At 46.1% G+C, this 22,090-nt stretch overlaps 1 protein-coding gene across 1 annotated transcript; it reads right to left on the minus strand.

Annotated features, from left to right (window-relative positions):
- Positions 1-17,834: 17,834 nt before the first annotated feature.
- On the minus strand, positions 17,835-20,631 carry LOC311146406 (uncharacterized protein). Its single transcript, XM_084182910.1, has 2 exons — positions 20,548-20,631; positions 17,835-20,216 (listed from the first exon to the last, which is right to left on the minus strand). The coding sequence occupies exon 2, from the start codon at positions 20,208-20,210 to the stop codon at positions 18,609-18,611; it is 1,602 nt and encodes a 533-aa protein (XP_084039036.1). The 5' UTR covers positions 20,211-20,216; positions 20,548-20,631; the 3' UTR covers positions 17,835-18,608.
- Between the last annotated feature and the right edge of the window lie 1,459 nt (positions 20,632-22,090).

A 22,090-nucleotide genomic window follows, 5' to 3' on the forward strand; every position in this document is an offset into this window, starting at 1 on the left:
TCTTTGTCACACTTTTAAATGATCACCCCTAGAAAATGGCTGAACACCTTTGGGTTAAATAGAGTTGCTTTTTTCAACTTTGGTGGCTCAGTAACATAAATACATCGCATCATAAAAGGTATTTTCATTATCAAACAACTTTCTAACTCAGCATAGAAACACAGCAAAATTCCTCTCTCTTCCCAAATAGTTTGTCAGTCAAACTCGCTCCTGCTCATAATGCAGTCAATTAAGTTTCCAGTACATCTCTGTTTGGCCCAAACATACCGTTGTGGCAACGTGTAAGAGGCCTAAAAGCCAAATAGAGCCTCCCCGACCAGAACTGGCCTTTGAGAAAGGGCCCCGCAAAACACAAAAACAAAGGCAGGCCCCTCAGTGGCTCAATGGCTCCTCTCTGTGTGGCCCTCTCACTCTTCATAAAGGACCCTGCTCTTGTTTATCCAGGAAGAGGTTTAATGGTCCACAGGGGGGAGGACCATGCTGTCACTTTCACCATGCTGCGACTAGAGGCTCATTGTTGAGTAAGTCCCAAGACTCCTCTAAGGCCAAGCTACTCTCTTCAGAGACAAGAGAGGGCCACTACTGACTCTCCGCTCAGGTTTGAGTTTCTTCTAGCCTATCGCCAGCTCCTCTATCAACCCCTTTCTGTGGGCCACCCGAAGTATAATGGATGCATTTAGACTGGTGTTGGGTGGAGGCCGGCCTGGGATTGAACAACAGCTGAGGGTCACTCTACTCAGGGAAATATCAACACTGTTTACCCGGGTTAGCTAAGACATTCACCCAGCCAGTCATTCTTCTCCTTTCCCCTGCTTCCTGCTCCTTTTCTTCTATTGCGGGCCTTCCAAGTCTTCCCTCTCGCCCCCTTCCTGCTCACCCCCTTCCCTCTCACCCCCTTCCCTCTCGCCCCCTTCCCGCTCACCCTCTTCCCTCTTGCCCCCTTCCCGCTCACCCTCTTCCCTCTCGCCCCCTTCCCTCTCGCCCCCTTCCCGCTCACCCCCTTCCCTCTCGCCCCCTTCCCTCTCGCCCCCTTCCCGCTCGCACCCTTCCCTCTCGCCCCCTTCCCTCTCGCCCCCTTCCCTCTCGCCCCCTTCCCTCTCACCCCCTTCCCTCTCGTCCCCTGGGTTTGATGCTCGTTTTTCCCATACCTTCTAAAAGGGAGAATGACAAGTTTTAAGTTCGCTCAGGCCTGGCCCCCCTCAGTGTGATCTGTGATGGATGAGTTGTTGGTCACAAAGACAGTGACACGGTGACAGGAACCCTGCTATGGGAAACCTATCTTCCTGACATGTATCGGAAACCTCCGCTGTGACTGCCTCTATGGTGAATTGGCCTGTATTTTTCTCGGGGGCTGTAACAATGTTTTCCAAGTGTGAACTCTATGGGCAAATAGTTCACATACAATGGTGACACTAAACAAATGCATAGATTATGCACTTGACATTAGTGGTGAATGAATTCAGATACTTGTGAACTAGAGAATGGCCCCTCATCAACACATCCTATTCTCTTGTCTTTGAGTTATGAGCTTGTTATTGAAAACAAGATAATTATTCTCAAGGACTTACATACTTGGACATAAAGGTTGTGCAGATACATGAATGTGTACCATCGCAGGCCAGCACACCCTTTCATGCTTGGGCATGAATGCCTAGAACTCTCTAGTTAGACATGCATAACGTGTTGCAGACTATGAGTGTCCATAATCTTGTTCAATATTATCTAAAAGGCAAAAACAGATCCTAGATCAGCACTCCTACTCTGAGACACTTCTTGAAGGTCCTGAGCCGTGTTTCCTTAGCTTTTAAACAATGTTGTCAAGTAGTAGAGATGACAATTGCTGTGGAATGATGTCAGATGTCTCAAATCAAAGATGTGACGACTGTACTTCATCACTAGCTACCAGATCTTCAAAGATGTTGACTTTGGTGTCTACCGGTCTCGTTTGAGGACTCCTGTTCCTGTTCCTGCTACACTTGGCGCTCTGCCCATATGGGGTTATGACCAGTGCCATAAAGATACACTTTCACTGCAGGTGTTCCTTCAAAGTGAGACAGCCCCATAACTCGGGATGGTTCAGTTACAGCCTTGGCCTTTTAGGCTGTCGGTCTATCTGACGGAACAGGCGGACAGGAGACGGAAGAACTATGTGTGAGGCATCTGGGGGTGACCATTGAGAAGGCTTGCAAAAGTTGTATGGGGATTTTAGCAGTGTACACTGCTCAAAAAAATAAAGAGAACACTAAAATAACACATCCTAGATCTGAATGAATGAAATAATCTTATTAAATACTTTTTTCTTTACATAGTTGAATGTGCTGACAACAAAATCACACAAAAATTATCAATGGAAATGAAATGTATCAACCCATGGCGGTCTGGATTTGGAGTCACCCTCAAAATGAAAGTGGAAAACCACACTACAGGCTGATCCAACTTTTATGTAATGTCCTTAAAACAAGTCAAAATGAGGCTCAGTAGTGTGTGTGGCCTCCACGTGCCTGTATGACCTCCCTACAATGCCTGGGCATGCTCCTGATGAGGTGGTGGATGGTCTCCTGAGGGATCTCCTCCCAGACCTGGACTAAAGCATCCGCCAACTCCTGGACAGTCTGTGGTGCAACGTGGCGTTGGTGGATGGAGTGAGACATGATGTCCCAGATGTGCTCAATTGGATTCAGGTCTGGGGAACGGGCGGGCCAGTCCATAGCATCAATGCCTTCCTCTTGCAGGAACTGCTGACACACTCCAGCCACATGAGGTCTAGCATTGTCTTGCATTAGGAGGAACCCAGGGCCAACCGCACCAGCATATGGTCTCACAAGGGGTCTGAGGATCTCATCTCGGTACCTAATGGCAGTCAGGCTACCTCTGGCGAGCACATGGAGGGCTGTGCGGCCCCCCAAAGAAATGCCACCCCACACCATGACTGACCCACCGCCAAACCGGTCATGCTGGAGGATGTTGCAGGCAGCAGAACGTTCTCTACGGCGTCTCCAGACTCTGTCACGTCTGTCACATGTGCTCAGTGTGAACCTGCTTTCATCTGTGAAGAGCACAGGGCGCCAGTGGCGAATTTGCCAATCTTGGTGTTCTCTGGCAAATGCCAATCGTCCTGCACGGTGTTGGGCTGTAAGCACAACCCCCACCTGTGGACGTCGGGCCCTCATACCACCCTCATGGAGTCTGTTTCTCACCGTTTGAGCAGACACATGCACATTTGTGGCCTGCTGGAGGTCATTTTGCAGGGCTCTGGCAGTGCTCCTCCTGCTCCTCCTTGCACAAAGGCGGAGGTAGCAGTCCTGCTGCTGGGTTGTTGCCCTCCTACGGCCTCCTCCACGTCTCCTGATGTACTGGCCTGTCTCCTGGTAGCGCCTCCATGCTCTGGACACTACGCTGACAGACACAGCAAACCTTCTTGCCACAGCTCGCATTGATGTGCCATCCTGGATGAGCTGCACTACCTGAGCCACTTGTGTGGGTTGTAGACTCCGTCTCATGCTACCACTAGAGTGAAAGCACCGCCAGCATTCAAAAGTGACCAAAACATCAGCCAGGAAGCATAGGAACTGAGAAGTGGTCTGTGGTCACCACCTGCAAAACCAGTCCTTTATTGGGGGTGTCTTGCTAATTGCCTATAATTTCCACCTGTTGTCTATTCCATTTGCACAACAGCATGTGAAATTTGTTGTCAATCAGTGTTGCTTCCTAAGTGGACAGTTTGATTTCACAGAAGTGTGATTGACTTGGAGTTACATTGTGTTGTTTAAGTGTTCCCTTTATTTTTTTGAGCAGTGTATGTATCCCTGACCCAAGGAGTGTTTTAGGGGGGGGGTGGTTTTAGGGGTGTTTATGGGGACTTGTGGATGCCTGACCCAAAATATTGCAGGCCTGTTGCATCCTGGCTTGTTGTGGTCCAAAAGTCCGACTTGAAGCAGGACTTTCTGATCATGTTTTCATGCTCTTCAAATATAATCATATGATTTGTACAGTGGCTTGCGAAAGTATTCACCCCCCTTGGCATTATTCCTATTTTGTTGCCTTAGAACCTGGAATTTAAATGGATTTTTTGGGGGGTTTGTATCATTTAATTTACACAACATGCCTACCACTTTGAAGATGCAAAATATGTTTTATTGTGAAACAAACAAGAAATATGACAAAAAAACAGAAAACTTGAGCGTGCATAACTATTCACCCCGCCAAAGTCAATACTTTGTAGAGGCACCTTTTGCAGCAATTAAAGCTGCAAGTCTCTTGGGGTATGTCTCTATAAGCTTGGCACATCTACCCACTGGGATTTTTGCCCATTCTTCAAGGCAAAACTGCTCCAGCTCCTTCAAGTTGGATGAGTTCCACTGGTGTACAGCAATCTTTAAGTCATACCACAGATTCTCAATTGGATTGAGGTCTGGGCTTTGACTAGGCCATTCCAAGACATTTAAATGTTTCCCCTTAAACCACTCAAGTGTTGCTTTAGCAGTATGCTTAGGGTCATTGCTGGAAGGTGAACCTCCGTCCCAGTCTCAAATCTCTGGAAGACTGAAACAGGTTTCCCTCAAGAATATCCCTGTATTTAGCGCCATCCATCATTCCTTCAATTCTGACCAGTTTCCCAGTCCATGCCGATGAAAAACATCCTCACAGCATGATGCTGCCACCACCATGCTTCACTGTGGGGATGGTGATCTCGGGGTGATGAGAGGTGTTGGGTTTGCGCCAGACATTGTGTTTTCCTTGATGGCCAAAAAGCTCAATTTGAGTCTAATCTGACCAGAGTACCTTCTTCCATATGTTTGGCGAGTCTCCCACATGCCTTTTGGTGAACACCAAACGTGTTTGCTTATTTTTTTCTTTAAGCAATGGCTTTTTTCTGGCCACTCTTCCGCAAAGCCCAGCTCTGTGGAGTGTATGGCTTAAAGTGGTCCTATGGACAGATACTCCAATCTCCGCTGTGGAGCTTTGCAGCTCCTTCAGGGTTATCTTTGGTCTCTTTGTTGCCTCTGAAAAATGCCCTCCTTGCCAGGTCCGTGAGTTTTGGTGGGCGGCCCTCTCTTGGCAGGTTTGTTGTGGTCCCGTGTAGCTCAGTTGGTAGAGCATGGCGTTTGCAACGCCGGAGTTGTGGGTTGGTTTCCCACGGGGGACCAGTATGAAACAAAATATATGCACAGGTAATTGGTTGCACCAGATCTTATTTAGGGGCTTCATAGCAAAGGGGGTGAATACATATGCACGTACCACCGTTTCATTTCACTTCACCAATTTGGACTATTTTGTGTATGTCCATTACATGAAATCCAAATAAAAATCAATTTAAATTACAGGTTGTAATTCATCAAAATCGGAAAAACGCCAAGGGGGATGAATACTTTTGAAAGGCACTGTATCTTTTGGTTGGATCCCTACCTGAAGCATGGTAATTTTAGCCTGTGTCCCAGATCTGTTTAGCTAACTCATATGGTGTTAGCATGACAATGACCATAGGAGTTGGCAAAACAGCACAAACAGGTCTGGGACCAGGCTATGGATATTCCTCTTTAGATTGCTTAAAGAAGCCATCAACATGTCAATCACTCCTCCAACGAGTTCGTAGTCTTTTAAAGCTAGAATCCTTAATTGAAAGAATAACAAAGCCTCTCCCACCCGTTTCGGTAAAAAGCTGAGGGATGGGGCCGGAGAAATGTAACCACTCAAATTCTTAGACAGAGTTATGGATGCATGGACTGACCATCCATGATACCAGAAGTGTAGTTTTAACCATGTTTTGAGGCTTTACAGTGTTTGTTTACATTTACGTTTGTCACGTTCGTTAAGGAACGGGACGGACCAAGGTGCAGCGTGAAAGGCGTACATGTTTATTAAAGAATAAACACACGACACAGTAATCAAAATAACAAAACGTAACCGTGACGGTCCAAAGGGCTAACACACAAGCCTAAACAGGAACACAACAAAAACCCACAACACAGGCAGGAAAACTGGCTGCCTAAGTATGATCCCCAATCAGAGACAACGAGCGACCGCTGCCTCTGATTGGGAACCACACCCGGCCAAACATAGAAATACAAACCTAGAAATTCACACCCTGACCAAACTAGCTAGAGTTCTATAGGTCAGGGCGTGACAACGTTGTTTACAAAGATTGTAGTAAAACAAGCTTATATTTTGGGTTCTGATGTGGTACGACAGTTTAACTAAAGCTCATGAGGCATTTATAAGTTATATGCTTCAAGAATCAATGGGTATATATAATTCATTTATAAGTCCAAAAATGGATGTAGCAACTAAGGATTCTGTCTTTAAAGAGTACCACCACGAATTTGTCTAATAATTGATAGATATGTTGTGGTGTTAAAAAGGAGAGATGATCTTTCCAATATTGTCTTGGAGCCTCTACAACTCTTTCTCCACAACTCATCATTGGAATCACAATTGACTTGGCTATCTACAAACTACACTGAACAACAATATAAATGCAACAATTGCAAAGATTTTACTGAGTTACAGTTCATATAAGGAAATCTGTCAATTGAAATAAATAAATTACGCCCTTATCTATGGATTTCACATGACTGGGAATACAGATATGTTGGAATATGTTCCAAGAATTGTGTACCTTCAAAAAATGGTAGGGCCGTGGATCTATAACGTAGACGCTGGGAGTCAGGTGCAGTTGGAGAGTTTAATAGAACATAAACAATAAACAATGCAAAAACAGGTGGTCGACCATCAAGTGTTTGAACCGGAAATGGAGAGGAGATCGGGTATGAGGGGATGTTCAGGGAGGAGGCGAGGGCCTGAGTCCAGTAGAGCAGTAGATACCACAGATGAGGGACAGCCTGCTAGTGAAATGGGTACTAGAAAGGGTTTGGCGGAAAGTGATGATGGTGGAATACTCACGCCAAACCCAGGAGACGGATGATCACGGGACCATACCTCTGCTCTTGTGGACACCGGGTTGGGACGTATCGGACACTACTGAAGCTGGTGCCCCTCCTGTCCGCAATAGGGACAGAGGCCCAGCTGTCTCCGACGGTGTCGCTCAGCCGCGGGAAGGCGCATGGCCCCTACCTCCATAGGTTCAGGCTCTGACTCAGAATGGTCAACGAAGGAGGGAGAGAGGTGACAGTGATGCCGACGCTCCCGAAGAAGGTTATCCAGACGGATGGCCATCACGATAAGTGCGTCCAAGGAGAGAGTGTCATCTCGGCACGCCAACTCTGTCTGGATCTCTTCATACAATTCTTTTCTGAATAGGGTGTGGAGCGCCGGCTCATTCCATCCACTGGATGCTGCCACTGTACGGAAGGCGAGAGCATACTCCGCAGCGGTCTGGCCTTCCTGCCACAGTTGAAGTAAGCGCTCGCCTCCATCTCTGCCCTCTGGTGGATGGTCGAAGACCCCCCTGAACAGAGCCATGAACCCCTCATGAGAATCCAGCCCCTCCTCTCCTCTCTCCCAAACCGCCGTAGCCCACTCCAATGCCTGTTCGGTCAGTAGGGAAATAACCATGGCAACTTTGGACCTCTCGGTGGTGGGGACTCCCATCTGATGGGTGCAATACAGGGAGCACTGGAGTAGGAAGCCACAGCATTTTGATGGAGCCCGTCGTATTTGTCCGGGAGGGACAAACTGACCTCGCTGACCTGAACAGACTGCTGGATGGGCTGGGATACTGGCTCGCTAGGTCGACTGGTGATCGATAATCCTCCACCCGAGTGAGGTGATGCCCCTTGGGTAACGTTGAGACGCTGCAGAACGCAGTGGACCTCTTCCATAGCCGTTCCCAGTTGAGCCAGCTGGTCGTGGTGTTGGCAAAGTAGGTTTCCCTGTTCGCTGACCATCTAGGAGAATCCTTGATCAACTGCTGCTTCCATAATATTGAGGCGTTATTCTGTAACGTAGACGCTGGGAGTCAGGAAGCAGGTGCAGTTGGAGAGTTTAATAGAACAATAAACAATACAAAAACAGGAGTAGCGTCAGGACATGAAAACAGAGTCAATAATACCTGATGGGAAATAACAACAGAGTGCTATATATAAGGGGAGTAATCAGGAATGTGATAGAGTCCATGTGTGCCTGATGATAAGGCGCAGGTGTGCGTAATGAGGGTTGCCAGGTGTGCGTAATGATGGGTTGCCAGGACCGTTGGTTAGTAGACCAGCGCCACCGAGCGCCGAAGAGGGGGAGTGGGAGTAGACGTGACAGGATCAGAAAACCAGTCAGTATCTGGTGTGAACAACATTTCCCTCATGCAGCTCAACACATCTCCTTCACATAGAGTTGATCAGGTTGTTGATTGTGGCCTGTGGAATGTTGTCCCACTCTTCTTCAATGGTTGTGCAAAGTTGCTGGATATTGGCGGGAACTGGAACACGCTGTCGTACACGTCGATCCAGAGCATCCCAAACATGCTCAATGTGTGGTGACATGTCTGGTGAGTATGCAAGCCATGGAAGAACTGGGACATTTTCAGCTTCCAGGAATTGTGTACAGATCCTTGCAACATGGGGCTGTGCATTATGAAGCTGAAACGAGGTGATGGCGGCAGATGAATGGCACGACAATGGGCCTCAGGATCTCGTCACAGTATCTCTGTGCATTCAAATTGGCATTGCTAAAATGCAATTGTGTTCATTGTCCATGGCTTATGCCTGCCCTTACCATAACCCCACCCCCCACCATGGGGCACTCTGCTCAAAACGTTGACATCAGCAAACCGCTTGCCCACACAACGCCATTCACGCTGTCTGCCATCTGCGTTGTACAGTTAAAACCGGGATTCATCTGTGAAGAACACACTTCTCCAGCGTGCCAGTGGCCATCGAAGGTGAGCATTTGCCCACTGAAGTCAGTTACGACGCCGTACTGCAGTCAGGTCAAGACCCTGGTGAGGACGATGAGCATCCAGATGAGCTTCCCTGAGACGGTTTCTGACAGTTTGTGCAGAAATCCTTCGGTTGTGCGAACCCACAGTTTCATCAGCTGTCCGGGTGGCTGGTCTCAGACAATCCCGCTGGTGAAGTAGCCGGATGTGGAGGTCCTGGGCTGGCGTGGTTACATGTGGTTTGCAGTTGTGAGGCCGGTTGGATGTACTACCAAATTCTCTAAAACTGCACATTTTAGAGTGGCCTTTTATTATCCCCAGCACAAGGTGCACCTGTGTAATGATCATGCTGTTTAATCAGCTTCTTGATATGCCACACCTGTCAGGTGGATGGATTATCTTGGCAAAGGGGAAATACTCACTAACACGGATGCAAACAAATATGTGCACAAAATTTGAGAGACATTTTCTGGGATATTTTATTTCAGCTCATGAAACATGGGACCCACTTTACATGTTGCGTTTATATTTTTGTTCAGTGTATAATTAAAAACAACAATAAAAACATTGAAATAGGGAATCTCCATTGAGAGACAACAATGCATGCATAATAACAAGCACTCCATCTGGAGTGTCCCAAGTGTCACAAACAAAACCAGGATCACCGTTATAAGAGCAGGTCCCTCAGGTCCCTCTATCCAGGGCTGCGGATTCATTCTTCCTCAATAATTGTAATTTGATGATAAGAAGCTTAAATTCCCTTGTTATCCTCCCATAGATGAGACTGGGTGAAGAGCAGAGCAGCAATAAGAGATTAGCATTTGGGCCTGCTCTCGTCGTCCACTTAACATCATAATCAGGTCAGCTGTTCCTAATTTGGTCAGTGACACTCATTGTCTCTTGCCTTGGGACGTCTGGATGCATAAAGAGGGAGGAATATTAACCCCCTAGAATGAAGGGTTTGTTTTTAGGGGATGTGGCTCGTCATTGTATCATGGTGCATGAGTATGAGGGAGAGGCCTGTGGCAGAATGCGTCAGGTAGCCTAGTGGTTAAGACCATTGGGCCAGTAACCAAAATATATTTTGTTCGAATCCCTGAGCAGGTGAAAAATCGGTCTATGTGCCCTTGAGCAAGGCACTTAATAAGAGTGTCTGATTAATAACCAAAATGTAAAAAATGGCCCTGAATCCACAGTGCTGCCTCTCAATCCGCCATTGACTGAATCGGTCGACAACTGACTTTGTAAGTGAGATGATGAGGGTAAACATTGTAGATATAAAATATTACTGCCTTGGATTTAGCCTGTAAAGTAGACCTATTGTCTTTTACATGAGTGAATTGATATATGACCTTGTTGAAAAAATTTGGTCTTATCTCTATGATGTCCTGACTTGAACCTGTTAAAATTACACTCATAACAAAGGCGATACCCAGAGGCTATAACTGCCCAGAGGCTATAACTGCCCAGAGTCTATAACTGCCCCAGAGGCTATAACTGCCCCAGAATCTACAACTGCCCCAGAGTCTATAACTGCCCCAGCTGTGTATCAGCTCAAAGCCTCTGACCACAAATGACAGCCATAACCAAAACCCTCTCCTGTCATTCTCCCTCTCCTCTCATTGTAGATCTCAGATGACCCCTCCCCTTTCTCCTCTGAACCCTGGTCTTCCCTCCCAGCCCCTCTCCTCTCCTTGGCTGTCCTAAACTCTGTGGGAAACCTTCCAGCCACTCTCCTCTCCTTGGCTGTCCTAAACTCTGGGGGAAACCTCCCAGCCACTCTCCTCTCCTTGGCTGTCCTAAACTCTGGGGGAAACCTCCCAGACACTCTCCTCTCATTGGCTGTCCTAAACTCTGTGGGAAACCTCCCAGCCACTCTCCTCTCCTTGGCTGTCCTAAACTCTGTGGGAAACCTCCCAGCCACTCTCCTCTCCTTGGCTGTCCTAAACTCTGTGGGAAACCTCCCAGCCACTCTCCTCTCCTTGGCTGTCCTAAACTCTGTGGGAAACCTCCCAGCCACTCTCCTCTCATTGGCTGTCCTAAACTCTGTGGGAAACCTCCCAGCCACTCTCCTCTCATTGGCTGTCCTAAACTCTGTGGGAAACCTCCCAGTGCATTTGTGTCATCTGGACATTGTGTGTCCTCGGAGATAATACCCCCACTTCGAGATCCCGCTTTCCTTCCATATAATCCCCACCCTCCCAGCTGACAAGGTGCTGTGTGAAGTATGGTGCCCAGCACTAACTGGCCTATAAGTGGGGGACTGGGGGTTAAAATGTGGTTTTCAACCAGCCTCGCAGGACAGCAGCACAGCCTCTTAACTCCCTCGCCACTGCTGTAAATTCTATTCTCCTGCTAATCTGGTAACTGTCAGTGATGGTCTAATGGATCTTAATGACTGATTTGATGGTGATGATAACTCTATTAAGCTACAGGAGAAAGGAGATAGAGAGGGGTCCAGGTCTGTCTACTTGACCTCTCCTCAGGACATCAGTCATTACAGCTGGTGATTGGGTCATAAGCCCATTTTATTTGTCACATGCGCCGAATACAACAGGTGCAGACATTACAGTGAAATGCTTACTTACAGCCCTTAACCAACAGTGCATTTATTTTAAACAAAAAAAGTAAGAATAAAACAACAACAAAAAAAGTGTTGAGAAAAAAAAGAGCAGAAGTAAAATAAAGTGACAGTAGGGAGGCTATATATACAGGGGGGTACCGTTGCAGAGTCAATGTGCGGGGGCACCGGCTAGTTGAGGTAGTTGAGGTAATATGTACATGTGGGTAGAGTTAAAGTGACTATGCATAAATACTTAACAGAGTAGCAGCAGCGTAAAAAGGATGGGGTGGGGGGGCAGTGCAAATAGTCCGGGTAGCCATGATTAGCTGTTCAGGAGTCTTATGGCTTGGGGGTAGAAGCTGTTGAGAAGTCTTTTGGACCTAGACTTGGCACTCCGGTACCGCTTGCCGTGCGGTAGCAGAGAGAACAGTCTATGACTAGGGTGGCTGGAGTCTTTGACAATTTTGAGGGCCTTCCTCTGACACCGCCTGGTATAGAGGTCCTGGATGGCAGGAAGCTTTGCCCCAGTGATGTACTGGGCCGTACGCACTACCCTCTGTAGTGCCTTGCGGTCGGAGGCCAAGCAGTTGCCATACCAGGCGGTGATGCAACCAGTCAGGATGCTCTCGATGGTGCAGCTGTAGAATTTTTTGAGGATCTGAGGACCCATGCCAAATCTTTTTAGTCTCCTGAGGGGGAATAGGCTTTGTCGTGCCCTCTTCACGACTGTCTTGGTGTGTTTGGACCATGATAGTTCGTTGGTGATGTGGACACCAAGGAACTTGAAGCTCTCAACCTGTTCCACTACAGCCCCGTCGATGAGAATGGGGGCGTGCTCAGTCCTCTTTTTTTCCTGTAGTCCACAATCATCTCCTTTGTCTTGGTCACGTTGAGGGAGAGGTTGTTGTCCTGGCACCACACGGCCAGATCTCTGACCTCCTCCCTATAGGCTGTCTCATCGTTGTCGGTGATCAGGCCTACCACTGTTGTGTCGTCGGCAAACTTAATGATGGTGTTGGAGTCGTGCCTGGCCATGCAGTCATGGGTGAACAGAGAGTACAGGAGGGGACTGAGCACGCACCCCTGAGGGGCCCCCGTGTTGAGGATCAGTGTGGCAGATGTGTTGTTACCTACCCTTACCACCTGGGGGCGGCCCGTCAGGAAGTCCAGGATCCAGTTGCAGAGGGAGGTGTTTAGTCCCAGGATCCTTAGCTTAGTGATGAGCTTAGAGGGCACTATGATGTTGAATGCTGAGCTGTAGTCAATGAATAGCATTCTCACGTAGGTGTTCCTCTTGTCCAGGTGGGAAAGGGCAGTGTGGAGTGCGATAGAGATTGCATCATCTGTGGATCTGTTGGGGCGGTATGCAAATTGGAGTGGGTCTAGGGTTTCTGGGATAATGCTGTTGATGTGAGCCATGACCAGCCTTTCAAAGCACTTCATGGCTACAGACGTCAGTGCTACGGGTCGGTAGTAATTTAGGCAGGTTATCTTAGAGTCCTTGGGCACGGGGACTATGGTGGTCTGCTTGAAACATGTTGGTATTACAGACTCAGTCAGGGACATGTTGAAAATGTCAGTGAAGACACTTGCCAGTTGGTCAGCACATGCTCGGAGTACACGTCCTGGTAATCCGTCTGGCCCTGCGGCCTTGTGAATGTTGACCTGCTTAAAAGTCTTACTCACATCGGCTACGGAGAGCGTGATCACATAGTCATCCGGAACAGCTGGTGCTCTCATGCATGCTTCAGTGTTGCTTGCCTCGAAGCGAGCATAGAAGTGGTTTAGCTCGTCTGGTAGGCTTGTGTCACTGGGCAGCTCGCGGCTGTGCTTCCCTTTGTAGTCTGTAATAGTTTTCAAGCCCTGCCACATCCGACGAGCGTCAGAGCCAGTGTAGTATGATTCAATCTTAGACCTGTATTGACTCTTTGCCTGTTTGATGGTTCGTCGGAGGTCATAGCGGGATTTCTTATAAGCGTCCGGGTTAGAGTCCCGTTCCTTGAAAGCGGCAGCTCTACCCTTTAGCTCAGTGCGGATGTTTCCTGTAATCCATGGCTTCTGGTTGGGGTATGTACGTACGGTCACTGTGGGGACGACATCATCGATGCACTTATTGATGAAGCCAGTGACTGATGTGGTGTACTCCTCAATGCTGTCTGAAGAATCCCGGAACATGTTCCAGTCTGTGCTAGCAAAACAGTCCTGTAGCTTAGCATCTGCGTCATCTGACCACTTTTTTATTAAACCGAGTCACTGGTGCTTCCTGCTTTAGTTTTTGCTTATAAGCAGGAATCAGGAGGATAGAGTTATGGTCAGATTTGCCAAATGGAGGGCGAGGGAGAGCTTTGTATGCGTCTCTGTGTGTGGAGTAAAGGTGGTCTAGAGTTTTTTTCCCTCTGGTTGCACATTTAACATGCTGGTAGAAATGAGGTAGAACGGATTTAAGTTTCCCTGCATTAAAGTCCCCGGCCACTAGGAGCGCTGCATCTGGATGAGCGTTTTCCTGTTGATTAATGGCCTTGTACAACTCATTCAGTGCAATCTTAATGCCAGCATTGGTTTGTGGTGGTAAATAGACAGCTATGAAAAATATAGATGAAAACTCTCTTGGTAAATAGTGTGGTCTACAGCTTATCATAAGATACTCTACCTCAGGCGAGCAAAACCTTGAGACTTCCTTAGTATTTGATTTTGTGCACCAGCTGTTGTTTACAAATATACACAGAACGCCACCCCTTGTCTTACCGGAGTCGGCCGTTCTGTCCTGCCGATGTAGCGTATAGCCTGCTAGCTGAATGTTATCATTGTTGTCGTTCAGCCACGACTCCGTGAAACATAAGATATTACAGTTTTTAATGTCCCGTTGGTAGGATAACCGTAATCTTAAATCGTCCACTTTATTTTCAAAAGATTGAACGTTGGCTAATAGGATTGATGGAAGAGGCAGTTTACTCGCTCGCCGTCGGATCCTTACAAGGCACCCCGATCTTCGTCCGCGATATCTCCGTCTCTTCCTCACGCGAATGACGGGGATTTGGGCCTTGTCGGGTGTCTGTATGATATCCTTCGCGGCCGCCTCGTTGAAGAAAAAATCTTCGTCCAATACGAGGTGAGTAATCGCTGTCCTGATATCCAGAAGCTCTTTTTGGTTATAAGAGACGATGGCAGAAACATTATGTACAAAATAAATTACAAATAACGCGGAAAAACACACATAATAGTACAATTGGTTAGAGGGCTGTAAAACGGCAGCCATCTTCTCCGGCGCACATTGTTTTGCGTATGGTTGTAATCAATGGTTGTAATCAAGCTAATTTAGAGTCTGATTGATTTACAGTGGGGGAAAAAAGTATTTAGTCAGCCACCAATTGTGCAAGTTCTCCCATTTAAAAAGATTAGAGAGGCCTGTAATTTTCATCATAGGTACACGTCAACTATGACAGACAAATTGAGAAAAAAAATCCAGAAAATCACATTGTAGGATTTTTTATGAATTTATTTGCAAATTATGGTGGAAAATAAGTATTTGGTCAATAACAAAAGTTTCTCAATACTTTGTTATATACCCTTTGTTGGCAATGACACAGGTCAAACGTTTTCTGTAAGTCTTCACAAGGTTTTCACACACTGTTGCTGGTATTTTGGCCCATTCCTCCATGCAAATCTCCTCTAGAGCAGTGATGTTTTGGGGCTGTCGCTGGGCAACACAGACTTTCAACTCCCTCCAAAGATTTTCTATGGGGTTGAGATCTGGAGACTGGCTAGGCCACTCCAGGACCTTGAAATGCTTCTTACGAAGCCACTCCTTCGTTGCCCGGGCGGTGTGTTTGGGATCATTGTCATGCTGAAAGACCCAGCCACGTTTCATCTTCAATGCCCTTGCTGATGGAAGGAGGTTTTCACTCAAAATCTCACGATACATGGCCCCATTCATTCTTTCCTTTACACGGATCAGTCGTCCTGGTCCCTTTGCAGAAAAACAGCCCCAAAGCATGATGTTTCCACCCCCATGCTTCACAGTAGGTATGGTGTTCTTTGGATGCAACTCAGCATTCTTTGTCCTCCAAACACAACGAGTTGAGTTTTTAACAAAAAGTTATATTTTGGTTTCATCTGACCATATGACATTCTCCCAATCCTCTTCTGGATCATCCAAATGCACTCTAGCAAACTTCAGACGGGCCTGGACATGTACTGGCTTAAGCAGGGGGACACGTCTGCCACTGCAGGATTTGAGTCCCTGGCGGCGTAGTGTGTTACTGATGGTAGGCTTTGTTACTTTGGTCCCAGCTCTCTGCAGGTCATTCACTAGGTCCCCCCGTGTGGTTCTGGGATTTTTGCTCACCATTCTTGTGATCATTTTGACCCCACGGGGTGAGATCTTGCGTGGAGCCCCAGATCGAGGGAGATTATCAGTGGTCTTGTATGTCTTCCATTTCCTAATAATTGCTCCCACGGTTGATTTCTTCAAACCAAGCTGCTTACCTATTGCAGATTCAGTCTTCCCAGCCTGGTGCAGGTCTACAATTTTGTTTCTGGTGTCCTTTGACAGCTCTTTGGTCTTGGCAATAGTGGAGTTTGGAGTGTGACTGTTTGAGGTTGTGGACAGGTGTCTTTTATACTGATAACAAGTTCAAACAGGTGCCATTAATACAGGTAATGAGTGGAGGACAGAGGAGCCTCTTAAAGAAGAAGTTACAGGTCTGTGAGAGCCAGAAATCTTGCTTGTTTGTAGGTGACCAAATACTTATTTTCCACCATAATTTGCAAATAAATTCATAAAAAATCCTACAATGTGATTCTCTGGATTTTTTCCCCTCATTTTGTCTGTCATAGTTGACGTGTACCTATGATGAAAATTACAGGCCTCTCTCATCTTTTTAAGTGGGAGAACTTGCACAATTGGTGGCTGACTAAATACTTTTTTTCCCCACTGTATGTTAATATTTTACCTGTTATTTTACCTGATATAACTGTCCCTAAGTGTAAACAAAGATGGTTAACTTTATACCGGTGTAAATAAAGGGACAAACTTTATACCGGTGTAAATAAAGGGACAAACGTTATACGGGTGTAACGCTGCTCTGCATTCCACACCAGGTAGCTGACTGAAAATACACGTTTCAAATAAATTCTAGATTTGTGTTCAATCAACAAAATGCTAAACCTCAAATTCAATTTGTATTTTTGGGTTAGTGTCCAGCTTCGTCTTAATGGCTGAATAGACTTGTTGTGCACCAAAGCTATAGGCAGGGCCGGCCCCAGTTTTAGGAACTTCTACTGAGAGTAAGAATAGTGGTACACCAGGTGCAATTTCGAAATGTGGTTGTGCCTCAGCAGTAGTTGGTAGTTATTCTAGCCAGCTATCTAAACTTGAAGTAATCATTGCCGAATACAGACCGGCACGCAGAGCACATACCCTGACCTCTAGCGGGCCCTCACAGATGTTGTTAGTCATTCTCACTCAAATATCATACTGCATTAACATGGCATACATCATGGCAAAATGTGTAGAATTAAAGGAAATTAGCTTTAAAAAACTACACCACATGGGAAAATGTGTAGAATTGCAGGAAATTAACTTTAAAACGTAAAATGTTCTCTCCGTTGTCAAGGGGGGGGACCACTAAAATGTTTTACTGTGAGTTCGGGGGCTCCCCAACCAAATCTCGCTTAGGGCCCCCAAAAGGCTAGGGCCCGCCCTGGCTATAGGACCAGTGATATTTGAGTGAACACTCCAGTACTTATATTGTGTTCATTTGGTGATCATTAGATCATTAGTATTGGGACAAATATTTCCAGACAATTCATGTTTACCCCTTAGTTTTGGTCAAATTAGGATTACTCTGTTTCATGCCATCCATGCCAACTTTGGACGCTGCTACTTTGTCATTTGAATTGTGATGTCAGCTCAGACCAAGGACCCAATTGACCCGATGACCCCTGACCCTTATAAACCCTGGGGTTAGAGATCTGTATTCAAGGCATCTGTGGGCCCCCACTCATCCCTTTCCCCCTCTCACCCCCTCTTTCTTCCTCATCTCTCTCTTTTCTCTCCCCGGTACTATCATCCTCTCCTGTGTCCAGGGGCAGAGGGGTGTGAAGACAAGTCTCTGTGGACGACTTGTTTTTCTCTGTCAACTTTTAAACCCCAGAATAAAAGAGTGAGTGGCGCCCGTAAATTGATGTTCTATCTCCACAGGGGCTTCTTTGTAAGCAATGCTTGTGTTTGTTGGATTTGTGTTCCAGAATTTGGTCTTCTCTGTTTTCGCTATAACATGTTTGATGTTTTGCAGGGTCTTTCTTATTTAAATTATTTATAATAAATGATAATAAATGAGTTATTCAAATGGATTTCCAAATGGATTACTGCTTAGATTTAAAAAAATAATAATAATCATATCCATATGTTAACTGCATTGATGACTTACAAATGGAGAGAAGCAAGCTTACCACTTTATTTACATTGTCATCCACAGGAGGATTGATAGTTTTATAGATGTTCAATTAGCCATACACAGATTGTCAGTTTAATTAATCAAGACTAATCAACTACACAAAACAACGAAGTTCATTGCTGGGGTGACTGAAAGCACTGTGTGAATGTGTTGTTGCATATCAACAGAGTTACCGTCTACTACGTCTAAACTAGTGTCTTTATGTTTGAGAATCTAATTTACAGTAACAGTGGTGCTGAAAAGCTTGAGTAAACTTAAGGAACATGGCCAGTGAAGTCAATGGAGGAATAGAGTCATCTGCTGGCAAGAGCATACGTTGATATATCTGTTAGTAAATGATTGTGTGGATGGTACTAGGTTCATTACACGGTCTCTAGAACTCTAGGGATGAACTTTGAACCGCACAAGAAATAGTTCATCCACCTCTCTTATCTCTCAGCTATGAGTGGGAAACACCGTCAGCCTGGTTATCAGCTTTGAGATGAGTTAAAGGTCTGTACAATATTGACACTAGCTGTAGGAGAGATTTGTTTAAACTCATACCAATACTGCTAGACATCGTATTATAAATTATTCAAAGCCAATACCTTCAAAATTATATGAAATTCAGGTGAAATTCACTCTCATCTCATATACAGTATGTTGGTATATAAAATATTGTGTGTTTGATAAAACTCTATGATGTACATGGATAAAGAAAGTCAAAATCTGCATAGAGAAGTTCTTGCAAAGCTTCAGCCAGTGTGCTGATGAACACCATTCACACAGTGAGAGTTATAGTCCCATTGCTACACTGTGAAGATTCTGCCCAGTCCTTTTTCATGATGTACTCAGACGTACTGCCATCCCCTTCTTGGAACTGCACCATAAGTCTCAATGGGGAACATTTAGTCACTTTGCACTTGATAGTCAGGTCGTCGTTGATGACCTGGACAGTACAATTGCTAGGGTGTGGCCTCTCCTCCAAGCCTTGGAAGGGGGTGGCTTTGGCTCTAGAAGATAAATTACCTGGACATACCAGCTGGTCCCTCTCTAAGGAGACCAGACCCTGTCCTCTCAAAGGCTCAGGGCCCTTACAATACACATTACTCAGGTCCTCCACCAAGTGACTGTGCTCTGCCACATAGTCATACAGATACAGCATGTGGCAGTCACAGCTCCAGGGGTTCCTGCGCAGTCTCATCACGTTCTCGCTGAAGAACACGTCAAAGAAGCCCTGAGGAAGTGTCTGGAGTTTGTTCTCTGAGAGGTACAGCTGCTCCAAGAAGGCCTGGTCCTCAAACAGCTTGGCCTTCAGAGAGCTCAGGTTGTTATTCTGCAGGTGGACGATTTCGATCTTGGTGAGACCTTGGAAGATGGTTCCCGGCAGCGATGTGAGCTGGTTCTCCGAGAGGTCTAGGTTCTGCAGGTCCGTCAGGTTCCGAAAGACGTCCTCTGGAAGGTTAGTGAGCTGGTTCATTGACAGAAACAGTTGTGTGAGACCGGTTAGATGGCCGAACGAGTCAGGCGAGAGCTGAACCAGCCTGTTGCCTTTGAGATCCAGCTTTTTCAAGCCAGAAGGAAAGGTTCCAGAGCTCACATTTGTGATCAAGTTGCTGCGAAGGTTCAGCTCCTCTAGTTTTTCTAAATGTGAAAAGACACCCTGAGGGAGGTAAGATATCTGGTTTCCCTGCAGGCAAAGCTCTTTCACGTGGGAGATGTTGAGGAAAGTGTCGGGAAAGAGGACATTGATCATATTGTAGCCCAGTTTGAGGGACTCTAGCTGGGACATGCCGCTGAGGAGCTCCTCGTCCACCCCTGTGAGCATGTTCAGGGACAGGTCAAGAGCACGAATACTCAGGAGGTTCTGGAAGAGCTGCCTGGGCAGGTGGGAGATGATGTTGCCCTTCAGCTGAAGAGTCCTCAGCTTCTGGAGCGAACTGAAGAGGCCGTCACTCAGTGACTTGAACCTGTTGAAGTTGAGCAGAAGTTTGGTGAGGTTTCTCTGCTTGCTGAAGGTTCCTGGGTTCAAACAATCCAGCCAAGAGTTGCCGCTGATCTCCAGCTCCTCGAGCCCGGTCAGGCGATCGAAGGCCATGGTGGAGACATCCCGCAGCAAGTTGTTGAAGAAGACCAGCTTGGTGAGATGGTGGCTGTACTGCATCGTGATCGGGCCCAGGTGCGTCATTCCCGTCGTCAAAATGACCAACTCCTTCACCTGTGTGGAGATGTTCATGGGCGGGCTTCTCATACTCTCCTCAGAACACATCACCTGAGTCGGCGTGAAACACTGGCATCCGGGAGGACAATTTATGTCGGAAGTGTTCCCTTGGTAACAGAGGTGCAGCATCAGGCATAACATGGGACCAAAGTCTTTCCACATTCTTCGCTGTAGAAATAGAATGGAGAGATTTGAATGAAGTGCATGTTTTAGTATATCAAATAATACCTCTGACATTGTTGTGAGTTCTTTGAGTGAGCACATTGAGTACAGTGGGGGAACACAATTCCCAAATGTACTGAGTGAAGGGAATTACAATTCAGCCATATGCTGACTGCTGATGTTGACATCAATCCTCCAGCAAAGCCTCCCTGATATTTAGCATTTCACAAAAAGTAAAGCTGTTAGCTAACCATTTTGAAGTCATAGCAGGGCTACTACTGACTGTTTGATATTCTGTTTCTTAATCTCATAATCATTAACACCAGTCATAACATACCTGTGTTTTGTGTCTGTGTTTAGAATTCCCACAAAGCAGAGGAAATAAGTTCCCTTGTGGATTTGAGGGCTGAGTCCGACTGAGTCCAACACTGTGCAAATCCACCCACAACATGCCTACATTAGTCAGGACAACCCCTTTGGCTGTTGGACAGATTCTGTCATTAAATCATTAGCTCACAGGGGACAGGGCAGTCTCCGAAATCAAATGGGGCTGCTGAGATTCAAAGTGGTTGGTATGATATACAGTAGATAAAGGGGGACCATTTTGGAGACACTCTACACTGGTTATTGGGCGCTGTACTGTGACGGCCCTCTGCTTCAACCTAATCAGCCTAGTGCATGTGTGTGTATCGGACAAGTTGGGTACAGGCAGCAGAACAGAAATGTCCATCTTATATGGATTAATAAAGTATTATTTTGTGGTCCTCTGTAGCTCAGCTGGTAGAGCACGGCGCTTGTAACGCCAGGGTAGTGGGTTCGATCCCCGGGACCACCCATACACAAAAAAAATTATGCACACGTGACTGTAAGTCGCTTTGGATAAAAGCGTCTGCTAAATGGCATGTTATTATACCAGGCCATGTGCAAACACTTTTAACAGAGACCTTCCTAAAGCAATCAAGTGACTCGTAGTACATTGCTCATCACATTCTATTATACAGCAGAGAAGAAGAAGAACAAATAAAACCTGTTCTGATGATCATAATAAGACTTCAGTAAACCGTTACTGGACAACTGCCGTCATGGGCCCCAGCTGAATCTCTTCTGAGTTCAATTCGCCTTCAAACAGTATAAGAATAATGTGACGTCATTTAGCAGACGTACTTATCCAAAGCGACTTTACATTTTAGTCATTTAGCAGACGCTCTTATCCAGAGCGACTTACAGTTAGTGAGTGCATAAAACATTTTCATATTAGTCCCCCATGGGAATCAAACCCAGAACCCTGGCATTGCAAGCACCATGCTCTACCAACTGAGCTACAGGTGACTCCGCTGAGGACTGTGACCGTAGTTGTCCACTAAACTGTTACTGGACAACTGCCGTCATGGGCCCCAGCTGAATTTACATTTAACATTTTAGTCATTTAGCAGACGCTCTTATCCAGAGCGACTTACAGTTAGTGAGTGCATAAAACATTTTCATACTGGCCCCCCGTGGGAATCAAACCCACAACCCTGGCGTTGCAAACACCATGCTCTACCAACTGAGTGCAATTTGCCTTGGAACAGTGTAAAAATAATGTGACTTCTTACTTAAAACCTGAATTGTATTTCTTGTTGTGTCATTAGACATTATAGAATTATAGAATACTTGTTGTTTCAATGAAAAACGAAACACATTGGCTTTGAACTGACAAGAATTTACTGAACATTGTTCAATAAAATGTTCCAAACAATGTTGTTCAAACCAACATTAAACGTTCAAAACAAACAATACAATGCAGATTATTCCTGTTTTGCGTGAAGGAGTTTCTCATCTGCCTTAGCAATTCAGTGAGCCAGAAAAATAAAGACAAAAAAGGATAAAACAGTTATTCA

Source organism: Coregonus lavaretus (assembly GCF_964263955.1).
Source record: "Coregonus lavaretus genome assembly, chromosome: 19".
Classification (NCBI taxonomy): domain Eukaryota; kingdom Metazoa; phylum Chordata; class Actinopteri; order Salmoniformes; family Salmonidae; genus Coregonus; species Coregonus lavaretus.

What these genes read in the sequence shown, in the direction of transcription:
- LOC311146406 (XM_084182910.1), bottom strand. Translation starts at nt 20,210, where the DNA reads ATGTGGAAAGACTTTGGTCCCATGTTATGCCTGATGCTGCACCTCTGT.